The 27,205-nt window shown below is 37.4% G+C and overlaps 1 protein-coding gene across 1 annotated transcript in view; it reads left to right on the top strand.

Moving 5' to 3' along the window:
* The window catches only part of SH3BGRL (SH3 domain binding glutamate rich protein like), an 87,385-nt gene that overhangs the window by 47,639 nt on the left and 12,541 nt on the right, over positions 1–27,205 (top strand). The window contains exons 2-3 of the mRNA XM_028101537.2: positions 20,832–21,017; positions 26,721–26,801. Of these exons, the coding sequence (XP_027957338.1) occupies positions 20,832–21,017; positions 26,721–26,801 (267 nt within the window). The remainder of the gene's footprint in view (positions 1–20,831; positions 21,018–26,720; positions 26,802–27,205) is intronic.

The following is a 27,205-nucleotide window of genomic DNA, read 5'->3' as shown; positions in this document are numbered from 1 at the left end:
ATACTAGGCCTAACCACCATCTTAACTCAGCACAGTGTACGGTGTTCTCAGCATAACATTCAATAAAGAAGGAAAGGCCTCAAAGATTCATCTTACAGATTCTGTGCCTTTTGTCTGTCACACAGACATAACAAATGACATTTACTCAGGGCCATGTGTAATACTTAGCATGTGAGCTATAACATTAACTCTTCATTTATTCAAAAATATCTGTTAGGGGTGCCTGGTTGGCTCAGTTGTTTAAGTGTCTGACTCTTGATTTCAGCTCAGGTCATGGTCTCAGAGTCCTGGGATTGAGTCCCATGTTCAGCTCTGTGCTCAGTGGGGAGACTGCTTAAGATTCTCTCCCTCTTCTTATACCCCTCCTAGCACTCATGTGCTCATGCATACTTGCTCTCTCTCTCTCTAAAATAAAATAAATCTTTAAAAAATGTATCTGTTAACATAAGTTCCTGAAAGTACCATATTTACATATCATCTTTATATAAAACTTATGCACGATTGACAAATTACTTGACACACTTCACACTAACTGAACACCTATTGTATCATGAAGATTAAAAACCACTGATTTAATTGAATCTTCCATTAAATGCATTAGTCCGCTAGATACTCATTCCTGATTATTTACTGATTTTTATATTAATTTTCCTCAAAATTCATAAAAGCCTATATGTTACATTTGGGAGTAAAAGTTTGACATTATAAGCTAATAAGCAAATAGAATTCCTGTTATAAAAAGTATCTTGTTGAAAATTTTGTTGGACTGTAATGCATCTTTAAAGAAGAGAATTATTTTTCCTGAGGTTATGTGATGAAAGAGAAAGTTATTTACTCACAATCACAAACAAGTTAGAATGACAAAAATACAACCTCTATGTATGCATGTTTGAGTATGTATGCATGTATGTGTTTGTAGGGTGCATATCCAGAGGGACCTTGAATGTAGAGAAGTTTGTTGTGTTTTTGTTTTTGTTTTGCATTATTATATCCTTTGGGATAAGTGCTTCTGTTGATTTTATATTTCTGATGCTTCTGCTCCATGTAACTTTTCGGTGGGATTCCACTAAGAAACTTTTATTGATTGGACTCTGCAACTCAGAAATGTTAAGTGATAGTTTTAAATTTAGGCAAATTACCATAGATGTCTGAATTAAAGTTCTAAAAAAAAAATCAGTAGAGAAAAAGCCTAACTAAAAATCTTAATTTTACTATTTTAAAGCCCTCTCCTAGGTATGATTAGGAGACAAAATAAGTGTATTATCTCCACCTGGTAATCTAAAGAAGTAACATGGAAATCAAATGTAAACTTTGTATTTTAATGGGTTAATCTACAATCCCCCAAATATTGTTAAAACATCAGGTAGAAATGCTGGCATTTTCTTATTAGTTTCATCAGTATTATGTTTGACCAGTGTTGGAAAAGAAAGAATAAGAAATAGTTTGAGGACAGGGATGCCTGGGTGGCTCAGTCAGTTGGGCAGCTACCTTCAGCTCAAGTCATGATCCCAGGGTCCTGGGATCAAGCCCCACATGGGGCTCTCTGCTCAGGGGGAGCCTGCTTCTCCCTCTGTCTGCTGCTCACCCTACTTGTGCTCGCTCTCATTCTCTGACAAATAAATAAAATCTTTAATAATAAGAAATAGTTTGAGGACAGAAATTGTGATTGAAACATGACCAAACTTTTTCCAGTGTCACAGGATGGGAAGGTAAGGATTTCCAATCTTCTATCAAAGAAGTAGCACAAACAAATGAAACATAACCTTAGCAGCACAGTTTAATGGTTCACGAGCTGTACAGGTATATATCTTGTCCAATTTCTATTCTAAGCAATGAAAATTGAATGTAGAGTAACTCCGACTTGTAACATGGTCAAGGAAAATTCATTTCTGTGTGTTTTAGGATGCTTATTAGGACAGGAAGTATAAAGAGAAAAGAATCGAAGTATATCACCAAAGAAAACCATCAAACAATGAAAGAGACCAAAAGAAGAAAGGATCAGAGAAAACAGTAGAAACAATCACAAAACAATAACAAAATGGTAAAAAATACATATCTATCCGTGATTACTTTAAATGTAAGTGGGTTAAAAACTCCAGTCAAAAGATGTAGGGTGACAGAATGAATAAAAAAAAAAAAGACTCATCAAAAATAAAACAAAACAAAATAAAAAAAAACAAGATCCATCTATATGCTGTCTATAAGAGACTCGTTTCAGACCTAAAGACACTTGCAGATTGAAAGTGAGGGGATGGGAGAGAGGAAAGATGGTGGATGAGTAGGGGACACTATTTCAACTGGTCCGTGAAATTGAGATGGATATCTACCAGACTACTCTGAGCACCCACGAAATCAGCCTGAGATGTAAGAAGATCTGGATCTCTACAAACAGAATATCACAGGCCGTTGGTTTCAAGGTCCAAAGTAGGGAGCCGTGATTCCACAGGCAGATATCAGAGGATAAATGGCAGTGGGAGGGTGCCTGGCCGTGGGGATCCTACACGACCAGTGAAGGACAGCCTCACTCGCTGGGGACAGGGCACAGATTCGCAGACCAGTAGCGGCAGGGAAAGGACTTTAGGGCAGCCCCCGGGGCAAAAACCCAGAGCGGCGGGGTCGTGCGTGCGAACTGGGAGCAGCGGGCGGTTTTAGAAGCACAAAGGGCAGAGAGGTGACCCGACCTGGAGGCAGGACTGGGAGAACTGTGGAGGGGCGCACAACCCAGGATGCTGCAGTTTATAGCAGCAGGGACGGAAATGGAGAGAGTGTGGCCTGGAGAGCTCAGTGAAAAACAGACTGCGATCTCTCTGCTCTGAGGCAGAGGGTTGAAAACGGTCTCTTCTGCTCTGACTAGTGGAAGAGATGCAGAAAGCTGAACTGGCAGAACTTAAAAATGCTATCAGTGAGATCCAATCCAATCTAGATAATCAAAAAGCTAGGGTAAGTGAGGCAGAAGAACAAATAAGCAACCTGGAAGGCAATAAAATATATAAAAAGGGAAAAGAGGAGGCCAGGGAAAAACAACTCAAAAACCAAAAAAATAGAATCAGGAAAATAAGTGACACCATGACACGTTCCAATGTCAGAATAATTGGAATCCTGGAGGGAGTGGAGAGAGAGAGAGGACTAGAAGATGTATTTGAGCAAATCATAACAGAGAACTCCCTAATCTGGGGAATGAAACAAACATTCACATCCTAGAGGCAGAGAGGACCCCTCCCAAGATTAAGGAAAATAGGCCAACACCCCAGCATGTAATAGGAAAACTTGCAAATCTTAGAACCAAGGAAACCATCTTAAAGGCAGTTAGGGGGAAGAGACTCCTTCCGTACACAGGGAAGAATATCAGAATAATGTCAGACCTATCCACAGAGACCTGGCAAGCCAGAAAGGCCTGGCAAGACATATTAAGTGTACTAAATGAGAAGAACATGCAGCGAAGAATACTTTATCCGGCAAGGCTGTCATTTAGAATGGATAGAGAGATGCAGAGCTTCCATGACTGGAAGAAACTGAAAGAATATGTGCCCACGAAGCCGGCCCTGCAAGAAATATTAAGGGGGGGGTTCAATAAAAGGAGAAAGACCCCAAGAGTGATATACAGAAGAAATTTACAGGGACAATCTATAAAAACGTCTTCCCAGGCAACATGATGACAATTAATTCATATCTTTCAATAATCACTCTCAACGTGAATGGCCTAGATGCTCTCATAAAATGGCACAGGGTTGCAGATTGGATAAAAAGACAGGACCCATCCATATGCTGCCTACAAGAGACTCATTTTGAGCCTAAAGATACATCCAGACTGAAAGTGAAGGGATGGAGATCGACCTTCCATGCCAGTGGACCTCAACAGAAAGCTGGAGTAGCAATTCTTATATCAGACAAATTAGATTTTAAACTAAAGTCTGTAATTAGAGACACAGAAGGACACTATATCATTCTTAAAGGGTCTATCCAACAAGAAGATCTAACAGTTGTAAATATCTATGCCCCCAACATGGGAGCAGCCATCTACATAAGCCAACTGTTAACCAAAATAAAGAGTCATATTGATAACAATAAGTTAATTGTAGGAGACCTCAATAATCCATTCTCAGCAATGGACAGATCATCTAAGCAGAAAATCAACAAGGAAACAAGAGCTTTGAATGATACACTGGACCAGATGGACCTCCTAGATATGTACAGAACATTCCACCCTAAAACAACAGAATACATATTCTTCTAGAGTGCACATGGAACTTTCTCCAGAATAGACCACATACTGGGTCACAAATCAGGTCTCAACTGATACCAGAAGATTGAGATTATTCCCTGCATATTCTCAGACCACAATGCTTTAAAACTGGAACTCAATCACAAGAAAAAATTTGGCAGAAATTCAAACACTTGGAACCTAAGGACCAAGAATGTTTGGGTCAACCAGGAAATCAAAGAAGAACTTAAACAATTCATGGAAATCAACGAGAATGAAAACACATCGGTCCAAAACCCATGGGATACTGCAAAGGCAGTCCTAAGAGGGAAATACATAGCCATCCAAGCCTCACTAAAAAAAAAAAAAAAAGCAAAATCCCGAATTCACCAACTAACTCTACACCTTATAGAATTAGAGGCAAAGCAACAAACGATGCCTAAGCCACGCATTAGAAGAGAAATAATTAAAATTAGAGCAGAGATCAATGAATTAGAAACCAGAAACACAGTAGATAAGATCAATGAAACTAGAAGTTCGTTCTTTGAAAGAATTAATAAGATTGATAAACCACTGGCCAGACTTACCCAAAAGAAAAGAGAAAGGACCTAAATTAATAAAATTATGAATGAAAGGGGAGAGATCATGACTAACACCAAGGAAATAGAAACAATTAATAGAAATTATTATCAACAACTATATGCCAATAAACTGAGCAATCTGGATGAAATGGAGGCCTTCCTGGAAACCTATAAGCTGCCAAGACTGAAACAGGAAGAAATTGACGACCACAATAGGCCAATAACCAGGAACGAGATTGAAGCAGTGATCAAAAACCTGCCAAAAAAACAAGAGTCCGGAGCCTGATGGATTCCCTGGGGAATTCTACCAAACATTCAAAGAAGAAATAATACCTATTCTCCTGAAGCTTTTTCAAAAAATAGAAACAGGAGGAAAACTTCCAAACACATTCTATGAGGCCAGCATTACCTTAATCCCCAAACCAGGGAAAGTTCCCATCAAAAAGGAGAATTTCAGACCGATATCCCCGATGAATATGGATTCCAAAATCCTCAACAAAATCCTAGCTAATAGGATCCAACAATACATTAAAAGGATCATCCACCACAACCAAGTGGGATTTATCCCCGGGATGCAAGGGTGGTTCAACATTCACAAATCAATCAATGTGATAGAACACATTAATAAGAGGAGGGCGAAGAACCATATGGTCCTCTCAATTGATGCAGAAAAAGCATTTGACAAAATACAACATCCTTTCCTGTTTAAAACTCTTCAGAGTATAGGGATAGACGGAACATCCCTCAAGTTCATAAAATCCATCTATGAAAAACCCACAGCAAATATCATCCTCAATGGGGAAAAGCTGAGAGCCTTTCCCTTAAGATCAGGAACATGTCAAGGCTGCCCATTCTCACCACTATTGTTCAACATTGTACTAGAAGTCCTAGCAACAGCAATCAGGCAACATAAAGAAATGAAAAGTATTCAAATTGGCAAAGAAGTCAAACTCTCTTTTCACAGACGACATGATACTTTATGTGGAAAACCCAAAAGACTCCACCCCCAAATTACTAGAACTCATACAGCAATTCAGTAATGTGGCAGGATACAAAATCAATGCACAGAAATCAGTGGCCTTCTTATACACTAACAATGCAACTGTAGAAGGAGAAATTAGAGAAACGATTCCATTTCCAATAGCACCAAAAATCATAAGATACCTCAGAATAAACCTAATGAAAGAGGTAAAAGATATATACTTTAGGGACTACAGAACACTCATGAAAGAAATTGAAGAAGACACAAAAAGATGGAAAAATATTCCATGCTCATGGATCCAAAGAAAACACATTGTTAAGATGTCTGTGCTACCCAGAGCAATCTATCCCTTCAATGCCATCCGGATCAAAATTCCAATGACATTTTTCAAAGTGCTGGAATAAACAATCCTAAAATTTGTATGGAATCAGAAAAGACCCTGAATTGCCAAGAAATGTTGAAAAAGAAAAACAAAGCTGGGGACATCACGTTTCCTGATTTTAAGCTATATTACAAAGCTGTGATCACCAAGACGGCATGGTGGTGGCACAAAAACAGACATATAGACCAATGGAACAGAATAGAGAGCCCAGATATGGACCCTCAACTCTATGGTCAAATAATCTTCGACAAAGCAGGAAAAAAACATGCAATGGAAAAAAGACGGTCTCTTCAATAAATGGTGCTGGGAAAATTGGACAGCCTCATGCAGAAGAATGAAACTCGACCATTCTCTAACACCATACGCAAAGAAAAACTCAAAAAAGGATGAAAGACCTCAATGGGAGACAGGAATCCATCAAAATCCTAGAGGAGAACATAGGCAGTAACCTCTTTGACATCGCCCACAGCAACTTCTTTCAAGATACATCTCCAAAAGCTAGTGAAACAAAAGCAAAAATAAACTTTTGGGACCTCATCAAGGTAAAAATCTTCTGCACAGCAAAGGAAACAGTCAACAAAACAAAGAGGCAACTCACAGAATGGGAGAAGATATTTGCAAAGGACACTACAGATAAAGGGCTGGTATCCAAGATCTATAAGTAACTTCTTAAACTCAACAACCAAAAAACAAATAATCAAGTCAAAATGGGCAGAAGACATGAACAGACACTTCTCTGAAGAAGACATATAAATGGCTAACATACACATGAAAAAAGTGTTCATCATCATTAACCATCCGGGAAATTCAAATCAAAACCACATTGAGATACCACCTTTCACAAGTTAGAATGGCAAAAATGGACAGGGAAAGAAACAACAAATGTTGGAGAGGTTGTGGAGAAAGGGGAACCTTCTTACCCTGTTGGTGGGAATGCAAGTTGGTACAGCCACTTTGGAAAACAGTGTGGAGGTGCCTCAGAAAAATAAAAATAGAGCTGCCTTATGACCCAGCATTTGCACTCCTGGGTATTTACCCCAAAGACACAGATGTAGTGAAAACAAGGGCCATATGCACCCCAATGTTCATAGCAGCAATGTCTGCAATAGCCAAACTGTGGAAAGAGCCGAGATGCCCTTCACCAGATGAATGGATAAAGAAGATGTGGTCCATATATACAATGGAATATGACTCAGCCATCAGAAAGGATGAATACCCAACTTTTACATCAACATGGATGTGACTGGAGGAGATTATGCTAGGTGAAATAAGCAGAGAAAGCCAAGTATCATATGGTTTCACTTATTTATGGAAAATAAAGAATAGCATGGAGGAAATTAGGGGAAGGAATGGATAAAGGAAGGGTGCGGTAATCGGAGGGAGAGATGAACCATGAGAGACTATGGACTCTGAGAAACAAACAGGGTTTTAGAGGGGAGGGGGAAGGGTGGATTGGTTTAGCCCAGTGATGGATATTAAGGAGGGCACATATTGCGTGGAGCACTGGGTGTTATACGAAAACAATGGATCGTGGATCACTACATCAAATACTAATGATGTATTGTATGGTGACTAACATAACATAATAAAATTAAAAAGAATTGAGGGGATAGAGGGATGCCTGTGTGACTCAGTTGGTTAAGCTTCTGCCTTCAGCTCAGGTCATGATCCCAGAGTCCTGGGATCGAGCCCCTAATCAGGCTCCCTGCTCAGGAGGAAGCTGGCTTCTCCTTCTCCTCCATGCTTGTGTTCTGTCTATCTCTGTCTCTCTCTCTCTCTCTCTGAAATAAATAAATAAAATCTTTAAAAAAAGAAAGTGAGGGGATGGAGAAACATCTATTATGCAAATGGATGTCAAAAGAGAGACAGGACAGCAATACTTATATTGGAAAATATAGACTTTAAAACAGAGACTGTAACAAGAGAGAAAAAAGTCACTATAAAGGGGACAATCCAACAAGAAGATATAACAATTGTAAATATGTATGCACCCAACATGGGTGCACCCAAATACATAAAACAGTGAATAACAAACAGGAAGGAGATAATCAAAGTAATACAAATTAGTAGAGGACTTTAACGCCCCATTTACATAAATGGGTAAATCAACCAAACAGAAAATCAACAAGGAAAGAGTAGCTTTGTATGACACACTGGGCCAGATGGATTTAACAGATATATTCAGAACATTGCATTCTGGGGCGCCTGGGTGGCTCGGTCATTAAGCCTCTGCCTTCAACTCAGGTCATGATCCCAGGATCCTGGGATCGAGCCCCACATCATGCTGCCTGCTCGGCAGGAGGCCTGTTTCCCTGTCTCCCACTCCTTCTGCTTGTGTTCCCTCTCTCACGTTCTTTCTGTCAAATAAATAAAATAAAATCTTAAAAAAAAGAACATTGCATTCTAAAACAGCAGAATACACATTCTATTCAAGTGCATATGGAACCTTCTCTAGAATATAGATAATAATAGACTACATATTAGCCATAGGTCAGTTCTCAAAAGATTTAAAAAAGATTGAAGTCCTACCATGCACCCTTTCTGACCACAAAGCTATGAAACTAGAAATTGATCACAAGGAAAATTCTGAAAAGACCACAAATACATGGAGGCTAAGTAAAATGCTATTAAATAATAAATGGATCAACTCGGAAATCAAAGAAGAAACAAAAAATTATATGGAAAAATGAAAATGAAAATAAACACAATAATCTAAACCATTGGGATGCAGCAAAGGTTTATACCAATACATGCTTACCTCAAGAAGCAAGAAAAATCTCAAACAACTTAACCTTACCCTTAAAGGAGCTAGAAAAAGAAGAAAAAAAACAAAACCTAAAACCAGGGCACCTGAATGGCTTGGTCAGTTAAGCATCTCCTCACCACAATCAATTGGGTGTTTTTTCCAAGGATGCAATGGTGGTTCAATATTCATAAATCAATCAATGTGATACATTACATCAATAAGAGAAAATATGAAAACCCTATGACCATTTAATAGATACAGAAAAAGCATTTGTCAAAGAACAACATGCATTCATGATAAAAGCCCTCAACACACTAGGTTTAGAGGGAACATACCTTAACATACTAAAGTCCATATATGAAAACCCCATGGTGAACATCATACTCAATGGTGAAAAACTGAAAACTTTTCCTCTAAGGTCAGGAACAGGACAAGAATGTCCACTCTCACCACTTTTATTCAACATAGTACTGGAAGTCCAAGCCACAACAATCACATAACAAAAAGAAATAAAAGGAATCCAAATCGGCAAGGAAGATATAAAACTTTCACTATTTTCAGATGACATACTATATATAGAAAACCCTAAAGAATCCACCAAAATGATTATTAGAACTCCTAAATCAATTCAATAGTCACAGGGTACAAAATCAACACACAGAAATCTGTTGCATTTCTAGACACTAATAATGAAAAGCAGAAAGTGAAATTAAGGAATCAATCCCAATTACAATTGCACCAGAAACAATAAAATACCTAGGAATAAACTTAACCAAAGAGGTGAAAAAATTTGTGTTCTGAAAACTATAAAACTTTAGTGAAAAATTAAAGAAAACACAAGAAAATGGAAAGACAGTCCATGCTCATGGATTAGAAGAGCAAATATTGTGAAAATGTCTATACTACCCAAAGCAACCTACACATTTAATGCAATCCCTATCAAAATGCCAACAGCATGTTTCACAGAGCTAGAAAGAAACAATCCAAAACTTGTATGGAACCCAAAAGATCCTGAATAGCCGATGCAATCTTGAAAAAGAAATGCAAAGCTGGAGGCATCACAATTCTGGGTTTCAAGTTATGTTAACAAAAGTGTAGTGACCATAACAGTATGGTACTACCACAAAAATAGACATGTAGATCCATAGAACAGAATAGAAAACCCAGAAATGAACCCACAGTTATATGGGCAATTAATCTTTGACAAAGTAAGAAAGAGTATCCCATGGGATAAAGAGAGTCTCCTCAACAAATGGTATTGTGAAAACTGGTCAGCTACATGCAAAATAGTGAAACTGGACCACTTTCTACACAATCGAAATGCACCACACCATACACAATAATAAATTCAAAATGGATTAAAGACCTAAATGTGAGACCTGAAAGCATAAAAATCCTAAAAGAAAGCACAGACTACTGTCTCTGACCTCAGACATAATAACATTTTTCTGGATATATGTTCTGAGTCAAGGGAAACAAAGGCAAAAATAGACTATTGGGACTACATCAAAATAAAAGCTTCTACACAGTGAAGGAAACAATCAAGAAAACCAAAAGACATCCTACTGAATGGGAACAGATATTTACAAATGACATATCTGATAAAGGGTTAGTATCTAAATTATATAAAAGACTAATGCAACTCAATATCCCCTAAAAACAAATAATCCAACTAAAACATGGGCAGAAGACATGAACAGACATTTCTCCGAAGAAGACATATATAGATGGAGGATGGTGGAGGAGTAGGGGGACCCTGAGCTTGCATTGTCCCTTGAACACAGCTAGATGAATATCAAATTATTTTTGAACACACAATAAGCGATCTGGGGACTGAGAGAGCAAAACTGCAAAGCTGGAGGTAGAAAAGCAGCCACATCATGGGAGTTAGGAGCTGTGGGGAGTTGATTTGGGACAGAAATGAACTACAGGTGCTGCAAAGGTGAGGGATCCTTGATCAGAGAGAAGAGAGAGGAAAAAGAGAGAGAGAGAGTTTGAAAGCATGTTCAGGGGATTGCACAGGAAGAACTCTTCCCCAAAACCATTGACTGGGAAATAAGAGGGGCTGACCATTGCAAGTTTTTATAAGTAACAGAGTGCAAAGTCTGAAATTTTAGAGGTCGGTGCCATTGCCAGGGTGGTGCCTAGCAGGCTTGTTAGTGCTCCAGTGGGGAAGGAGGGCAGAGACCCAGGAGTGGGCAACGTGATCTGATGATCTGCTGAGCTGCACTGGGAGAAACAGTTCCCCTGCTTGGAGTGCATTTGGGAGAAGTGGCACAGCCTCTCCAGGGGCAAAAGACCCAGCAGACAACAACATGCTGCCCTATTCACTGACAAAGGAACAGAGACACCAGCTGAAGTCAGCAAATCTTGGTGCTGGGTTCTGGCTGTGCTTTACCATAAACTCCAAACCACTGCATGATTGTGTGACCAATTTCCAGGACTAACCAACACCAGACACAGTGCTGCAATGCCCTCCCCCAGAGGATCAGTGCCAGTCAGCACCCAAGAGTTCTCTAAAATTTGGAATTTTAAAGCCCAGCTGTGTGCCTGAGATGAAACAAAGGAGTACCACGTGGCCTGGCAAGCAGATAGATTGGAGGAAGGAGGGGTAAAGGTAGGAATCTGATGGAAGCCAGGGACACAAATGGGGTGATTCTTTGTTCTTCTGTGAGGGCTTCCTGAAGAGTGATGAACACTACTTTCCCACTTCAGGGAGAGAGAGTGGGGCAATACCATATTCCCACCCCCACCATCATCACTGACCCACCTCAGTGAGCAAAACAGCGTCACCCAGTAAAGGCTGCAGTTGCTTACACTAAGCCCCGCCCCCATGTGTCCTGCAGGTGCATCTCCACTAAGGTAAGTCCACCTGAGAATCAGCACAGCAGACCCCTCCCCCAGAAGACCTTCACAAACCCCTCACACACAAGTCTACTGATCATAGAGGGCTGCAAAGCTTCAGCTCTAGGGGAAATAGGATCTAGCTTCCTTTTTTTTTTTAATCTCTTCTTAATATAACCATTACTCTCAAAAGCAGGAATACCTCAAGCTTTCCAACAATCACATACAAAAATACAGTGATCCAGACAAAATGACAAGATGAAAAGTTCTCCCCAAAGAAAGAACAGGAAAAAGTCACAGCTGGGATTTAATCAATACAGATATAAGAAGTCTGAACTAGATTTTAAAACAATAATCATAAGGAAATTAGCTGGGCTTGAGAAAGCATAAAAGACACTAGAAAATCCCTTTCTACAGAGATTAAAGAACTAAGAACTAGTTAGGCTGAAGAAAAAAAAAAAAACTGCTATAACCGAGATGCAAAACTGAATGGATGTAATGGCAATGAGAATGGATAAAACAGAGAAACAAATCAGTGATAGAGAAGATAAAAATTATGGAAAATAATGAAGCTAAAAACAAGAAGGAAAGAAAGATATTGGATCATGAGTGTAGACTAAAGGAATTCAATGACTCTTTAAAGTGTAATAAAGACATTCATATTACAGGAGTCCCAGAAGACCAAAAAAAAAAAAAAAAAAAAAGGAACAGAAGGTTTATTTGAGCAAATTATAGCTGAAAAGTTGAAGGACACAGACCTCAAATCCAAGAACCACAGAGAACTCCCATCAAATTCAATAAAAAATGGCCATCACCAAGAAATATCATAGTCAAAATCACGAAATACACAAAGAAAGAATCCTGAAAACATCAAGGAAAAGAAAGTCCTTAACCTACAAGGGAAGACAAAGTTAACAACATATCTGTCCCCAGAAATTTGGCAGGCCAGAAGAGAATGACATGATACATTCAATGTGCTGAACAGGAAAAACATGCAGCCAAGAATACTTTATCCAACAAGCCTGTCCTTCAGAATAGGATATATAAAGAGTTTTCCAGACAAACAAAAATTAAAGGAGTTCATGACCACTAAACCAACCCTGCAAGAAATATTGAAGGAGACTCTATGAAAGGTGAGAAAAGACCATAGTCAACAAAGACTAGAAAAGAACAGAGAACATCACCAAAACACCAACTTTACAGGTAACACAATGGCATTAAATTCATATATATCAATAATCACTCTGAATATAAGTGGACTAAATGCTCCAATCAAAAGACATGGGGTTTAAGAATGGATTTAAAAAAAGACCCATCTATATGCTGCTTACAAGAAATTCATTTTAGACCTAAAGATGCCTGCGAATTGAAAGTGAGGGGATGAAGAATGATCAGTCATGCTAATGGATGCCAAAAGAAAACTGGAGTACCTATATTTAGACAAACTAGTTTTTAAAGCAAAGCCTGTAACAAGAGATGAAGAAGGGCACTTTATCATAATAATGGGGACTATCCAACTAGATGATCTAACAACTGTAAATATTTATGCCCCAAACTTGGGGGCACCCAAATATATAAATCAATAAATAATAAACATAAAAAACTCATTGATAATAATGCAGTAATAGTAGGGGGACTTTAACATCCACTTACATCAATAGATCATCTAAGCAAAAATTCATAAAGGAAACAATGGATTTGAATGAGAAACTAGACCAGATGAACTTTTTTCCTTTTTATTTATTTTTATGTTACTTTATTTTTTAATTTAAATTCAATTAACATATAGTGTATTATTACTTTCAGAGGTAAAGTTTAGTGATTTATCAGTTGCATATAACACCCAGTGCTCATTATATCAAGTGCCCTCCTTAATGCCCATCACCCAGTTACCACATCCTCCCACCCACCTCCCCTCCAGCAAACCTCAGTTTGTTTCCTTTAGTTAAGAGTCTCTTATGGTTTGTCTCCCTCTCTGATTTTAGACCAGATGAACATAATAAATATATTCAAAACATTTCATCCTAAAGCAGGAGGTTACACATTCTTTTCAAATGCACATGGAACATTCTCCAGAATAGATCACATAGTGGGTCAGAAATCAGCTCTCAACCAGTACAAAAAGAGTGAGGTCATACCATTCATATTTTCAGACAACAACACAATGAAACTTAAAGTCAACCACAAAAAAAAAAAAATGGAAAGAACACAAATACATTGAGATTAAAGAACATCCTACTAAAGAATGAATGGGTTAACCAGGAGCTTAAAGAAGAAATTAAAAAAAAAAACTTGAAAGCAAATGAAAATGAAAATATGACAGTCCAAAACCTTTGGGATACAGCAAAGGTGGTACAAGAGAGAAGTATATTACATTACAGGCCTACCTCAAGAAGCAAACGAGTCTCAAATACACAACCTAACCTTACACCTAAAGGATCTAGAAAAGGAACAGTAAATAAAGCCTAAAGCCAACAGAAGAAGGGAAATAAAGATTAGAACAGAAATAAACAATTTAGAAACAAACAAACAAAAAAGAATAGAACACCCATCACAAGGCTAACCCATCCGCCCACCCCCCTCCCCACACTTACAGAATGGAGCACTGGGTATTATATGCAAACAATGAATCATGGAGCACTACATCAAAAACCAATGGTGTAATGTATGGTGATTAAAATAACATGATAAAAAAAAAAGTAGAACTGAACAAATGAACCAAGAGCTGGTTTTTTGAAAGAATTAACAAAATTGGTAAACCCCTAGCCAAACTTACCAAAAAGAAAATAGAAAGGACCCAAATAAATAATATCATGAATGAAAGAGGAGAGATCTCAACAAAAGCCACAGAAACACAAATAATTATAAGAGAATATTGTGAAAAATTATATGCCAATAAACTGGGCAACCTGGAAGAAATGGACAAATTCCTACAAACCTACAAACTACCAAAACTGAAACGGGAAGAAATAGAAAATTGGAAGAGAGCCATAACCAGCAAAGAAATTGAATCAGTAATCAAAAATCTCCCAGCAAACAAAAGTCCAGGGTCAGATGGCTTCCCAGGGGAACTCTACCAGACATTTAAAAAAAGAATTAATACCTATTCTTCTCAAGCTATTCCAAAAAATAGAAAACTTCCAAACTCATTCTACAAAGCCAGCATTACCTTGGTTCCAAAACCAAAGACCCCACTAAAAAGGAGAATTATAGACCAATACCCCTGATGAACATGGATGCAAAAAGTTCTTATATGAGCAGATGGAATCTAATAGTACATGAAAAGAATTATTCACCATAATCAAGTCAGATTTATTACTGGGCTGCAAGGATGGTTCAGTATTTACAAATTAATCAATATGATACACCACATTAATAAAAGAAAGGATAAGAACCATATGATCATCTCAATAGATGCAGAAAAAACACTTGGCAACATACAACATCCATTCTTGATAAAAACCCTCAAAAAAGTAGTTACAGATGGAACATTCCTCAACATCATAAAGGCCATATACAAAAGACCCACAGCTAATATCATCCTCAATGGGGGAAAACTGAAAGGTTTTCCTCTGGTCAGAAACAATATAGGGATGTCCATTCTCACCAATACTATTTAACATAGTACTGGAAGTCTTAGCTTCAGCAATCAGACAATAAAAAGAAAACGGCATCCAAATCAGCAAGAATGAAGTCAAACTTTCACTTTTTACAGAAGACCTGATACTCTCTGTAGAAAACACAGACGACTCTACCAAAAACTTTCTAGAAAAGATACAGGAATTCAGTAAAGTTGCAGCATAAAAAAATCATTCCAATTTTAGTATATGTGCTGCCAAAGCGAGCACACAGCATAAAAAAATCAATGTACAGAAATCTGTTGCATTTCCAAATACCAACAACAAAGCAGCAGAAAAAGAAATTGATCCCATTTAAATTTGGGTCAAAAATAATAAGATACCTAAGAATAAGCCTAACCAAAGAGGTAAAAGATGTGTAATATTAAAACTATAGTACATTTATAAAAGAAATTGAGAAAGACACAAATAAATGGAAAAATATTCCAAGCTCTTGGATTGGGAGAATATTGTTAAAATGTTTACTTTACCCAAAGCAATCTACACATTTAATGCTATCCCTATCAAAATACCAACATTTTTCACAGAGCTAGAACAAACAATCTTAATATTTGTACGGAACCACAAAAGACACCAAATAGTCAAAGCAATCCTGGAGAAGAAAAGCAAAGCTGGAAGAGTCATTATTCTGGACTTTAAGCTATATTATAAAGCTGTAGTCATCATTATGGTACTGGCACAAAACCAGACACATAGACCAATGGAACAGTGTAGAAAACCCAGAAATGGATCCACAACTATATGGTCAACTAATCTTCAACAGAGCAGAAAAGAATATCCAAAGGAATGAAGACAGTCTCTTCAACAAATGGTGTTGAGAAAATTGGACAGCAACATGCAGAAGAATGAAACTGTACTATTTTGTTACACCATACACAAAAATAAATTCAAAATGGAAAACTTCTGCTTTTCAGGAAAGGAAACAATCATGATAACTAAAAGGCAACACACGGAATGGGAGAAAATATTTGCAAATAACATATCAGATGAAGGGCTAGTATCCATAAAGAACTTAACAAACTCAATACCCCAAAAATTAAAAAAAAAATCAGTTAAGAAATGGACTGAAGATATGAACAGACGTTTCTCCAAAGAAGAAATACACATGGCTAACAGACAGACAAAAAAATGCTCAATATCACTCATCATCAGAGAAATACAAATCAAAATAACAATGAGATACCACCTCATACTGGTCAGAATGACTAAAATTAACAACTCAGGAAACAACAGATGTTGGCAAGTATGTGGAGAAAGGAACCCTCTTATACTGTTGGTGAGAAGGCAAACTGGCTGTAGCCACTCTGGTAAACAGTATGGATGTTCCTTAAAAAGTTAAAAAATAGAACTACCCTATGACCCAGCAATTGAACTACTAGGTATTTATCCAAAGGATACAAAAATAGTGATTCAAAGGGGCACATGCAGCCCAATGTTTATAGCAGCACTATCTGCAATAGTCAAAACATGGAAAATGCCCAGATGTCCATCAACTGATGAATGCATAAATAACTGATACACACACACACACACACACACACACACACACACACATACACACACACAATGGAATATTACTCAGCCATCAGAAAGAATGAAATCTTGCCATTTGCAGTGACATGGATGGAACTAAAGCATATTATGCTAAGTGAAATAAATCAGTCAGAGAGACAAGTACCATATGATTTCACCCATATGTGGAATTTAAGAAACAAAACAGATAAATACAGGGGAAAGGAAGGAAAAGAAAAGAAGATAAAGACAGAGGGGAGCAAAACATAAGAGACTCTTAAATATAGGGAACAAACGAGGGTTGCTGGAGGGGAGGTTGGTGGGGGGATGGGGTAATTGGATAATGGGCATTAAGGAGGGTGCTTGATGTAATGAGCACTTGGTGTTATATGCAACTAATCAATCATTAAATTCTACCCCTCAAACTAATACTACACTATATGTGAACTAACTTGTATTCATTTATTTGAAGATTTATTTATTTTACAGAGAGAGAGATAGAGAGTGCACAGTGGGGAAGGACAAAGGGAGAGGGAGAGTCTTAAGCAGACTTTGTGCTGAGTGCAGAGCCTGATGCAGGGCTTGATCTCATGAACGTGAGATCATGACCTGAGCCAAAACCAAGAGTCATATCTTAACCAACTGCACCACCCAGGTGCCCCTAAACTAACTTGAATTTAAACAGAATCTTGAAAGAAAAAAAAAGAATGATAGACCTAAATGAAAGATGGGAAACCATCAAAATCCTAAAGGAGAACACAAGCAGTATCCTCTTTGACATTGGCCATAGCAACTTCTTACTACACATGTCACTGGAGGCAAGGGAAACAAAAGCAAAAATGAACACTTGGGACTTCATCAAGATAGAAAGCTTCTACACGGGGAAGGAAACAATCAAAACTAAAAGGCAGCTTACCAAATGGGAGAAGATATTTGCAAGTGACAGTTCTGATAAGGGGTTAGTATCCAAAATCTATAAAGAACTTACCAAACTCAACACCCAAAAACAAGTAATCTATTTTAAAAATGGGCAGAAGACATGAATAGTCATTTTTCCAATGAAAACATCCAGATGGCTAACAGAAACATGAAATGATGCTCAACATCAATCATCATCATGGAAATACAAATCAAAACTATGCTGAGATATCACATCGCTTCTGTCAGAATGGCTAAAATAAACACAGGAAACAACAGCTGTTGGTGAGGATGCAGAGAAAGGGGAACACTCTTTCACTGTTGGTAGAATGCAAACTGGTGCAGTTATTCTGTAAATATTACAGAGGTTCCTCAAAAAGTTAAAAATAGAAGTAACCTATGATTCAGCAATTGCACTACTAGGTGTTTACCTAAAGGATACAAAAATACAGATTTGAAGGGGTACATGCACCCTGATGTTTATAGCAGCATTATCAATATTAGCTGAAATATGGAAAAAGCCCTCATGTCCATCAACTGATGAATGGATAAGGAAGACGTGATATATATGTATATGTGTGTGTGTGTGTGTGTGTATATATATATATATATATATATATATATATATATATGGCATCTTACTCAGCCATCAAAAGGAATGAGATCATGCCATTTGCAATGATGTGGATGGATCTAGATTGTACCATGCTAAGCAAAATAAGTCAGTCAGAGAAAGACAATTATAATTTCAATGATATGTGAAGCTTAGGAAACAAAACGGATATATGTGAAGGGGGAAAAAAAGAGAGAGAAGGAAGCAAACCATAAGAGACTCTAAATGATAGAGAACAAACTAAGGGTTGATGAAGGGAGGTGGGTGGGGCATGAGCTAAATAGGTGATGGGTATTAAGGATGGCACTTGTCATAATAAGCACTGGGTGTTATATGTAAGTGTTGAATCACTAAATCCTACTCCTGAAACCAATATTACACTATACGTTAGCTAACTAGAATTAAATTAAAATTTGAAATAAAAGAAATATAGATGGCCAACAGACCCACGAGAAAATGCTCCACATTACTCATCATCAGAAAAATGCAATTTATTTTATTTTTTTAAAATTATTTATTTATTTGAGAGAGAGAGTGACAAAGAAAGAGAGAAGAGTGCATAAGTAGGGGGAGGGGTAGAAGCAGAAGGAGAAGCAGACTCCCTGCTGAGCAGGGAGCCAGATGAGGGGCTTGATCCCAGGACCCCAAGATCATGACCCAAGCTAAAGACAGAGTTTTAACTGACTGAGTCACCCAGAAACCCTGAGAAATGCAATTTAAAACCACATTGAGAAATCACCTCACACCTATCAGATTGTCTAAAATGAAAAACACAAGGAACGAGTGTTGGTAAGGATGTGAAGAAAAGGAAACCTTCTTATAATATTGGTGGAAATGCAAATTCGTGCACCCACTGCAGAAAACAGTATAGAGTTTCCTCAAAAATTTTTAAATAGAACTACCTTATGATCCAGTAATTGCACTACTGAGTATTTACTCTAAAAATACAAAAACACTAATTCAAAGGGATACATGCACCCCCCATGTTTATTACAGCATTACATACAATAACCAAATTATGGAAGCAGCCCAAGTGTGCATTGATAGATAAAAGGATAAATAAGATATGATATATATATATACAAAATTGAACATTATTCAGCTATAAAAAAGAACAAAATCCTTGCCATTTGCAAGGACATGGATGAAGCTAGAAAGTATTATGTTAAGCAAAAATATGTCAGAGAAAGACAAATACCATATGATTTCAATCATGTGGAATTTAATAAACAAAACAATTGAGCAAATGAAAAAGGAAGAGAGAGACAAACTAAGAAAGACTCTTGACTATAGAGAGAGAACTGATGGTTACCATATGGGAGGTGGGTGGGGGGATGGGTGAAACAGGTGATGGGGATTAAAGAGTGAACTTGTGATGAGCACTGGGTGCTATAAGGAATTGTTGAATCACTATATTTTACATCTGAAACTAATATAGCACTATATGTTAAATACACTGGGAGTAAAATAAAAAGTTAAATAAGAAAAGGACTGGAAGAAATGATAGGTATGTTTTTAAAGAATTATTCTGCTATGAGGTAGATCTAAAAGCACTTAGAAGCTATAATAATTATGAAGTTTTTAAATTGAATCACAGACCTGTACCTCTGAAACAATAATACATCATGTGTTAAAAAAAATAAGATAGCAGGAAGGGAAAAATGAAGGAAGGGGAAATCAGAGGGGGAGACGATTGGAGTATGAGACTATGGACTCTGAGAGACTATGGACACTGAGAAACAAACTGAAGGTTCTAGAGGGGAGGGGGGTGGGGGAATGTGTTAGCCTGGTGATGGGTATTAAAGAGGTCACGTACTGCATGGGGCACTGGGTGTTATACGCAAACAATGAATCATGGAACACTACATCAAAAACTAACGATGGAATGTATGGTGATTAACATAACATAATAAAATAAAATTTTAAAAAATATAAAAATAAAAAAATGAAGGCTAAGATTTAAGGCAAAAAAATAAATAAAAACACCTTACAGACTTGAATCATTTGGAAAGATTTTCTATAAGGTGTGAAACTAAGAGAGGCATATAGATAATCAGAAAGCACAGCTTCCCACTACTCAGTTTTGATTTAACTGTCTTTTAGGTTATTGATATGCATTAACTAGCCTTACTTCTGTATCATTAGATATGGAGTTTCCAAGGAAAAAGAAAAAAGTAGTCAGGTTGATAAAAGGATCTGTAGACTGAAAGCTATTCAATCTACTTATGAGACATCATTAACAGCAAAATAATAAAGTGGAAAAACTACATATCTTCTGTGAAACCACAACTCTTGATCCCTGTCTGAATTCATTTCTTCGAGTTCACAAACACTGACTTTAGTTTCGTTTGAAAAATAAAAACAACAAAATCTGTTTGTTCAACAACATAGTTTCTTTGTCCTTTGGGTTCTAGATTAAGAAGAAACAGCAAGACGTGCTTGGGTTTTTAGAAGCTAACAAAATAGGATTTGAAGAAAAAGACATTGCAGCCAATGAAGAGAATCGGAAGTGGATGAGAGAAAATGTACCTGAAAACAATCGACCAGCCACAGGATACCCGCTGCCACCTCAGATTTTCAATGAAAGCCAGTATCGTGGGGTAAGAAACCATTTTAAACTCTTGTTTTATCAAATGGATCACCTCAAATCCATCCTATCCCTTTCACCCCACCCCCAAATTTGCATACAGCCATTTCTCCTATTCATCTCTTCATCCATCCTAGGCAGCTAGGTTATTTCTACTAGAAAGCAAATGGATGAGTCATCCCCCCCCCAAATTTCCTGTAAATGCATAAATACAGACCTTGAACAGATAGCTACCTTTCCATTTCTTTTTTTTATGATTTTATTTTACTTTTATTTTTTTTTAATTTTATTATGTTATGTTAGTCACCATACAATACATCATTAGTTTTTGATGTGGTGATCCACGATGCATTGTTTTCGTATAACACCCAGTGCTCCATGCAATACATGCCCTCCTTAATACCCATCACTGGCCTAACCAATCCCCCCTTCCCTCTCCCCTCTAAAACCCTGTTTGTTTCTCAGAGTCCATAGTCTCTCATGGTTCATCTCTCCCTCCAATTCCCCCCCTCATTTTTCCCTTCCTTCTCCTAATGTCCTCCATGCTATTCATTATGTTCCACAAATAAGTGAAACCATATGATAATTGACTGTCTCTACTTGACTTATTTCACTTAGCATAATCTCCTCCAGTCCCATCCATATTGATGCAAAAGTTGGGTATTCATCCTTTCTGATGGCTGACTAATATTCCCTTGTATATATGGACCACATCTTCTTTATCCATTTGTCTATTGAAGGGCATCTCGGCTCTTTCCACAGTTTGGCTATTGCAGACATTGCTGCTATGAACATTGGGGTGCATATGGCCCTTGTTTTCACTACATCTGTGTCTTTGGGTTAAATACCCAGCAGTGCAATTGCTGGGTCATAGGGTAGCGCTATTTTTAAAATTTGAGGAACCTCCACATTGTTTCCCAAAGTGGCTGTACCAACTTGCATTCCCACCAACAGTGTAAGAGGGTTCCCCTTTCTCCACAACCTCTCCAACATTTGTTGTTTCTTGCCCTGTCCATTTTTGCCATTCTAACTGGTGTAAGGTGGTATCTCAATGTGGTTTTGATTTGAATTTCCCTGATGGCTAATGATGATGAACATTTTTTTTCATGTGTCTGTTAGCTATTTGTATGTCTTCTTCAGAGAAGTATCTTTTCATATCGTCTGCCCACTTTTTGACTTGATCATTTGGTTTTTGGGTGTTGAGTTTGAGAAGTTCTTTTAAGATATTGGATACCAGCCCTTTATCTGTAGTGTCATTTGCAAATATCTTCTCCCATTCTATGATTTTATTTTTAAGTAATGTCTACACCCAGTCTGTGAATCGAATTCACCACCCCAAGATCAAGAGTTGCATACTTTATCAACTAAGCCAGCCAGGCACCCTGCCTTTCCATTTCTTCATCCTAATTCTATCTAGAGCATTTGTAATGTTTCTGCTATGTCCATGAAGAAGCTTCTGAGAAGTCAACTGCTTATTTGGATTAAAAATAGTTTAAAAAGAGTAATATCTTATTTCCTACTTGAAACCAGTAATACTTTTATTTTGGCATTATTAATGAGTTTTTAGAAAATGTTAGGTTAGCTAATTGAATTCATGTAAGCAACAAGGGAAACAAAAATGGGCTTTTGCTTTGTGACCAGTGCTTTCAAGTATGCCATCTTTAGTCTTTATTTAAACCATAGAGTAGTTTCCTTTAATCTTCTGTCACTGTATATTTAACATTTGCAGCCTATGGCCTTTCTAGGTACCATGGCAAGTACAAGTATAAATAAAAGTTTTTTGTCTTAAAGAGCTGGTTGGGAATGAGGTGTGGAAAGATTCACAGACACCTGAAACTATTGGCGTGTGATTATGAATCCATATCTACGTGCTGAGACAATACAGAAAGCATATGTGAGGATTATATGAATTTCCAGTAAAGAACTCTTTGCACTGCTATGTCCTCAGAATTAGCATGACTGAGGAACAAATGTATTAGAGCCAGCAATCCAAATCTTCTATTTCATAGGTTTACATGGAAGTAAGAGGACACGTTTTGGTGAAAATCTTTTTTTGTGTGCCAGTTCTGAAAATTTAGAGGAGGGAGCATGGAAAAATTGAGAATTTTATTGGCACAAAATATTTTCTCTGTGAACTGAATTTTTAAGTTCTGAAGAGAGTCCTGAAGATTTCATCTGTTTTTGCTAACAGGACCAATGTGTAATGACGTACCCTGCAGATAAGGAAAAGGCAATTAGGCTATTCATTTAGATGGTGAAACCTCGATGCCTCTGTAATTGAAATTTCTGCAAATGCTGTATCCCAGGAGTTGGAAGAAGCCTCAGAGGCCATCCAGCCTAATATAAGCCAACATATATTGTCTTAACATTTTTTGAAGCAGAAATTTTAATTAATTTGGCTTTAAAAACAAACACATTTTAGGTTATAAGGGTAACATTTCAGAAACCCCATTGACCTGGTTTATTTCTCCTTTAGAAGACACACTGTAAGGGAATGGAATAAGTTCTAGAAATTGGGTATCACTGAGAAATAGGGAGCTGGAAAGGAAGGGGCAGGAGGTGAGACTCAACCAAATAAATATTTGTTAATGGAAAAAGAATTCAATTTTTATCGAATATCTGCTGTGTACCAAGCACTAAGTTAGGAGTTTAATAACAATAAAAATTAAGATTTGTCCCTATATAGACTTTTAGGGAGAAGAGTATATAGTAAACATTCATAGAAAACATGATATGTCAATTATTGTACTACATGTTTTATGTGTATTATATTAGTTAGTTCTCATACTAATCCCGGAATATTGTTATTCCTGTATTATTGATGAAGAAATTGAGGCCTAGAAAAAGGTTAACTGACTGGCTAAATCTGTTTTATTCTAAAGCTCTTACTTTTTCTGTTAAACCACCATATATTTCTTTTTCCTATTCATATAAAGATCCCATCTTCATTTGTTTTTTCCTACATTCTGTATTATGGCAGGGGTTGGGGCTGACCTCAGTAAATTACATTTCCCAGTCTCTATTGCCTACTGGCTACCTATTAGGTTTGACCAATAATAGAACTGGTTGGAAGAGTGGAGGATAGAGGAGAGGGAAAGCCAAGGTATTCTCCTCCTTCCTGCTTCTGGAAGTGTCCATGACAGTGACTTTGTCTCCTTTGTGGTACCAGGTATCCCAGCTCCTGGGTTCTGTAATATCATCTTCTGTACTTTTTCCTTTAGCCCTATAGCTGTGGCAGCAGCTTCTTGCTGTTGCCAATCTTTGGGTTGCCTTGCCATTCCCTGTTTGCCTTTCATCAGTTCCTTTGTAAATAAATTCTTCATATTAAATTCTCTTGTTTAAAATATCTCAAGGTTTCTCAATCTTGGCACAACTGACATACTGGGTTGGACAATTCTTTGTTGTTGGGGGCTGCCCTGTGCATTGTGGGATGTTTAGCAGCATCCCTGGCTTCTGTCTGTGAGTGCCAGTAGCACCCTCCCAATTGTGAAAAACCAAAAATATCTCCAGACTTTGCCAGATGTCCCAGGGGGTGGGGTGGGGAATTACATCCTGTTGAGAACCACTGAACTATGACTTAGGTCCTTATTTCTAGACGTAGGTACAACATTTATAAGGATAATCTTGGTTCTGAAAGAGCTTATGCTACATATATGAAGAACTAGAGCATTTTCATGAATTAATAATTAATATGATACCAATATATGGTAGAATACATTCTAGATTAATGTTATTGGAATCGCAGAGGTGTAAACAAAATATTTTTATTTTTTCCTCAAGTGAATTCCTATAGAAGAAGCAGACTGTGTCACAACCTGTTTTCTTTACTCTTTGTAAATATTTTAAATTTGCATTCCTTAGAATTGAGCCATGTATAGATATGAAGATCTTAATGTTTTGTTTACTCTTGTATTCTTGGCACCAAAAAAGATTGGTATGTAGTAGTTGCTCAATACATATTTGCTGATTAAATTAATTAATCTGGCTTAATTAAGAAACTGATGTTCTTTTGTCTCAGAGTTACAAACCTGTTTGTATTTGCTAAGTCCAGGGCCAAAAAATGATAATATACTTTGATCCCAAAACACTTGAAACAGACAACTAGAGTTGCATTTTATAATCAGTAGAGTAGCATTTTGTGATCAGATTTCAATGTAGTCGAAACCTGCTTTCTTTCACATGAATTTTAAGAGTTATTTTTGTTACTTTGAACAAGAGTTAAGAAATACCTTTTCTGTGACTGTTGAGCTCTTTCAACTAGCATTTTGAGGTTACTTCCAAGTGGTTGAGTGTAGAAATGATGTATATCATTTGTTTACTTTGAGTAGTTTATAGGTCTCATGTGTCTCGGTATGAAATTGTTATCAAAATCCGATTAGTTTCACTTTTGAGGAATAAGCTCATAGAAGGCTGTTCATAAATGCCTGCTATCTAGGGTTTATTCCTTTTCCAACATGTAGGGAACACACTAAGATGCTTTGAGTCAATCCTTGGGGAGATTCAAGTGGTGCCAAACAATTCTGACTGTGCTAAAAGAATCCCTAAATAAAAGAGAAACTGATGTTTCTTGGGGTGGGGTTCCAATTTATGGTCATCAATGGCTTGAGAAATCCTCCAAGTACCAGAAATCATACATATACATAAAGTTTATATTTCTAGAACCTCCAACTTCCAGGACTTAACCCTGTAATTGATAATCTATTGGTGAGACGATCTCTAGAGAAACCAGCAAATTATGAGTGCTTTTCACCTCCAATAAATCAGCCAAAATGCCAAACTTGTTTCTGTGTGTTTTAAATTAAACAAAGCATAGGCAATGGCTATGTTTTCTTTTCTTTTTTTTAGATTTTATTTATTTATTTGACAAAGAGATAGAGAGAGAGCACAAGTAGGCAGAGCAGCAGGCAGAGGGAGAGGGAGAAGCAGGCTCCCCACCGAGCTGGTAGCCAGACATGGGACTCGATCTCAGGACCCTGGGATCATGACCTGAGCTGAAGGCAGATGCTTAACCAACTGAGCCACCCAGGCAAATGGCTGTGTTTTCTAAGGAGATTTGCTATTGATTATATGTCATAGTTAAATTTAGGCAATTCTATTTGTTACTTCTAAAGTATGCTTGGTGACTTAGAGGATGACAGTGGGAAGCCTAACCAAATTTAGTCATGTGAGGTTTTTCTTGGATCCCTGAATTGAAACATCTTAGTGGTTTGTCTGCTCTTCTGGTCATATTTCATGAAAATCTCATTCCTTTCCTCCAAAAACAGTACAGATTTATTACTCTCATGGCCTAGCTAATATCTGGTGTACTCTAGGTTGTGAGAATATGTCTACCTTAATCAATGAAAGAGAAATAATGGGAAACCGGAACAACAACCTTCTACCAAAAATAACCAACCTCTTACTGGCAAATACTTGGTTGCTTTGGGCTGTGGAGAAAGCTACTTGGCCTCAGACAGATTTAAATGCTATGTGATATGGAATAAGTCATTTTGCGGTTTCTGCCTCACAGAACAGCATATATTCTAACTTGCATTAAATGGGATCTAATATGTCTTGCCTCTTTACTACTCTTTCCAAATTTCTAGCATTTTGGAAGTTAGATAGCCTGTATGCCCCCAAAAAAGGTTGACCAATGAGTTCATTTTGAATAAATTTACTCTTTTATTTCCTTTGCTGGTTGCATATTGCTAATTTTTCTTGCCTTCTTTTCATTAAGGACTATGACGCCTTCTTTGAAGCCAGAGAGAATAATGCAGTGTATGCCTTTTTAGGCTTGACAGCCCCACCTGGTTCAAAGGTATGATTCTTTTTTTTTCTTCCTGCTTTATAAACCATTTTATTGCTCTGGGTTTTTTAGTCAGTGAGATTTCTACATTCATTAAGTATTCAGGTTAAGGTAGAGGCAGTGTAATATAGCTGAAAGGAAATCCTCCTTCTCTGCATGCACTTAATCCCAGGTAGGGCAGACAGATGTGCATAATCAAATACATAACGTATGTGAGTAGAAGGTAGGTGGAGTGACTTTCCCATCAAGTTACCCAAAGCAGCAAATTTCTCATTGACCCATTCATAAATAAGTGGTTACCAATTTTAAAGACTCCATTATTTCAGCTGTCATGCATGATATTACATCAACAGAACTCATCTTAATTCGTAGTAATCTTCTTGGCAGCATCTATTGTCTTTGTGTGAAAGCAAATG

This window comes from Eumetopias jubatus, unplaced genomic scaffold, assembly GCF_037043125.1.
Source record: "Eumetopias jubatus isolate StellerSeaLion01/CBP00866 unplaced genomic scaffold, mEumJub1_p1.0 scaffold_11, whole genome shotgun sequence".
Taxonomy (NCBI): domain Eukaryota; kingdom Metazoa; phylum Chordata; class Mammalia; order Carnivora; family Otariidae; genus Eumetopias; species Eumetopias jubatus.
Note: the sequence above shows the minus strand (reverse complement) of the source record. Positions and strands in the feature narration are given on the sequence as shown.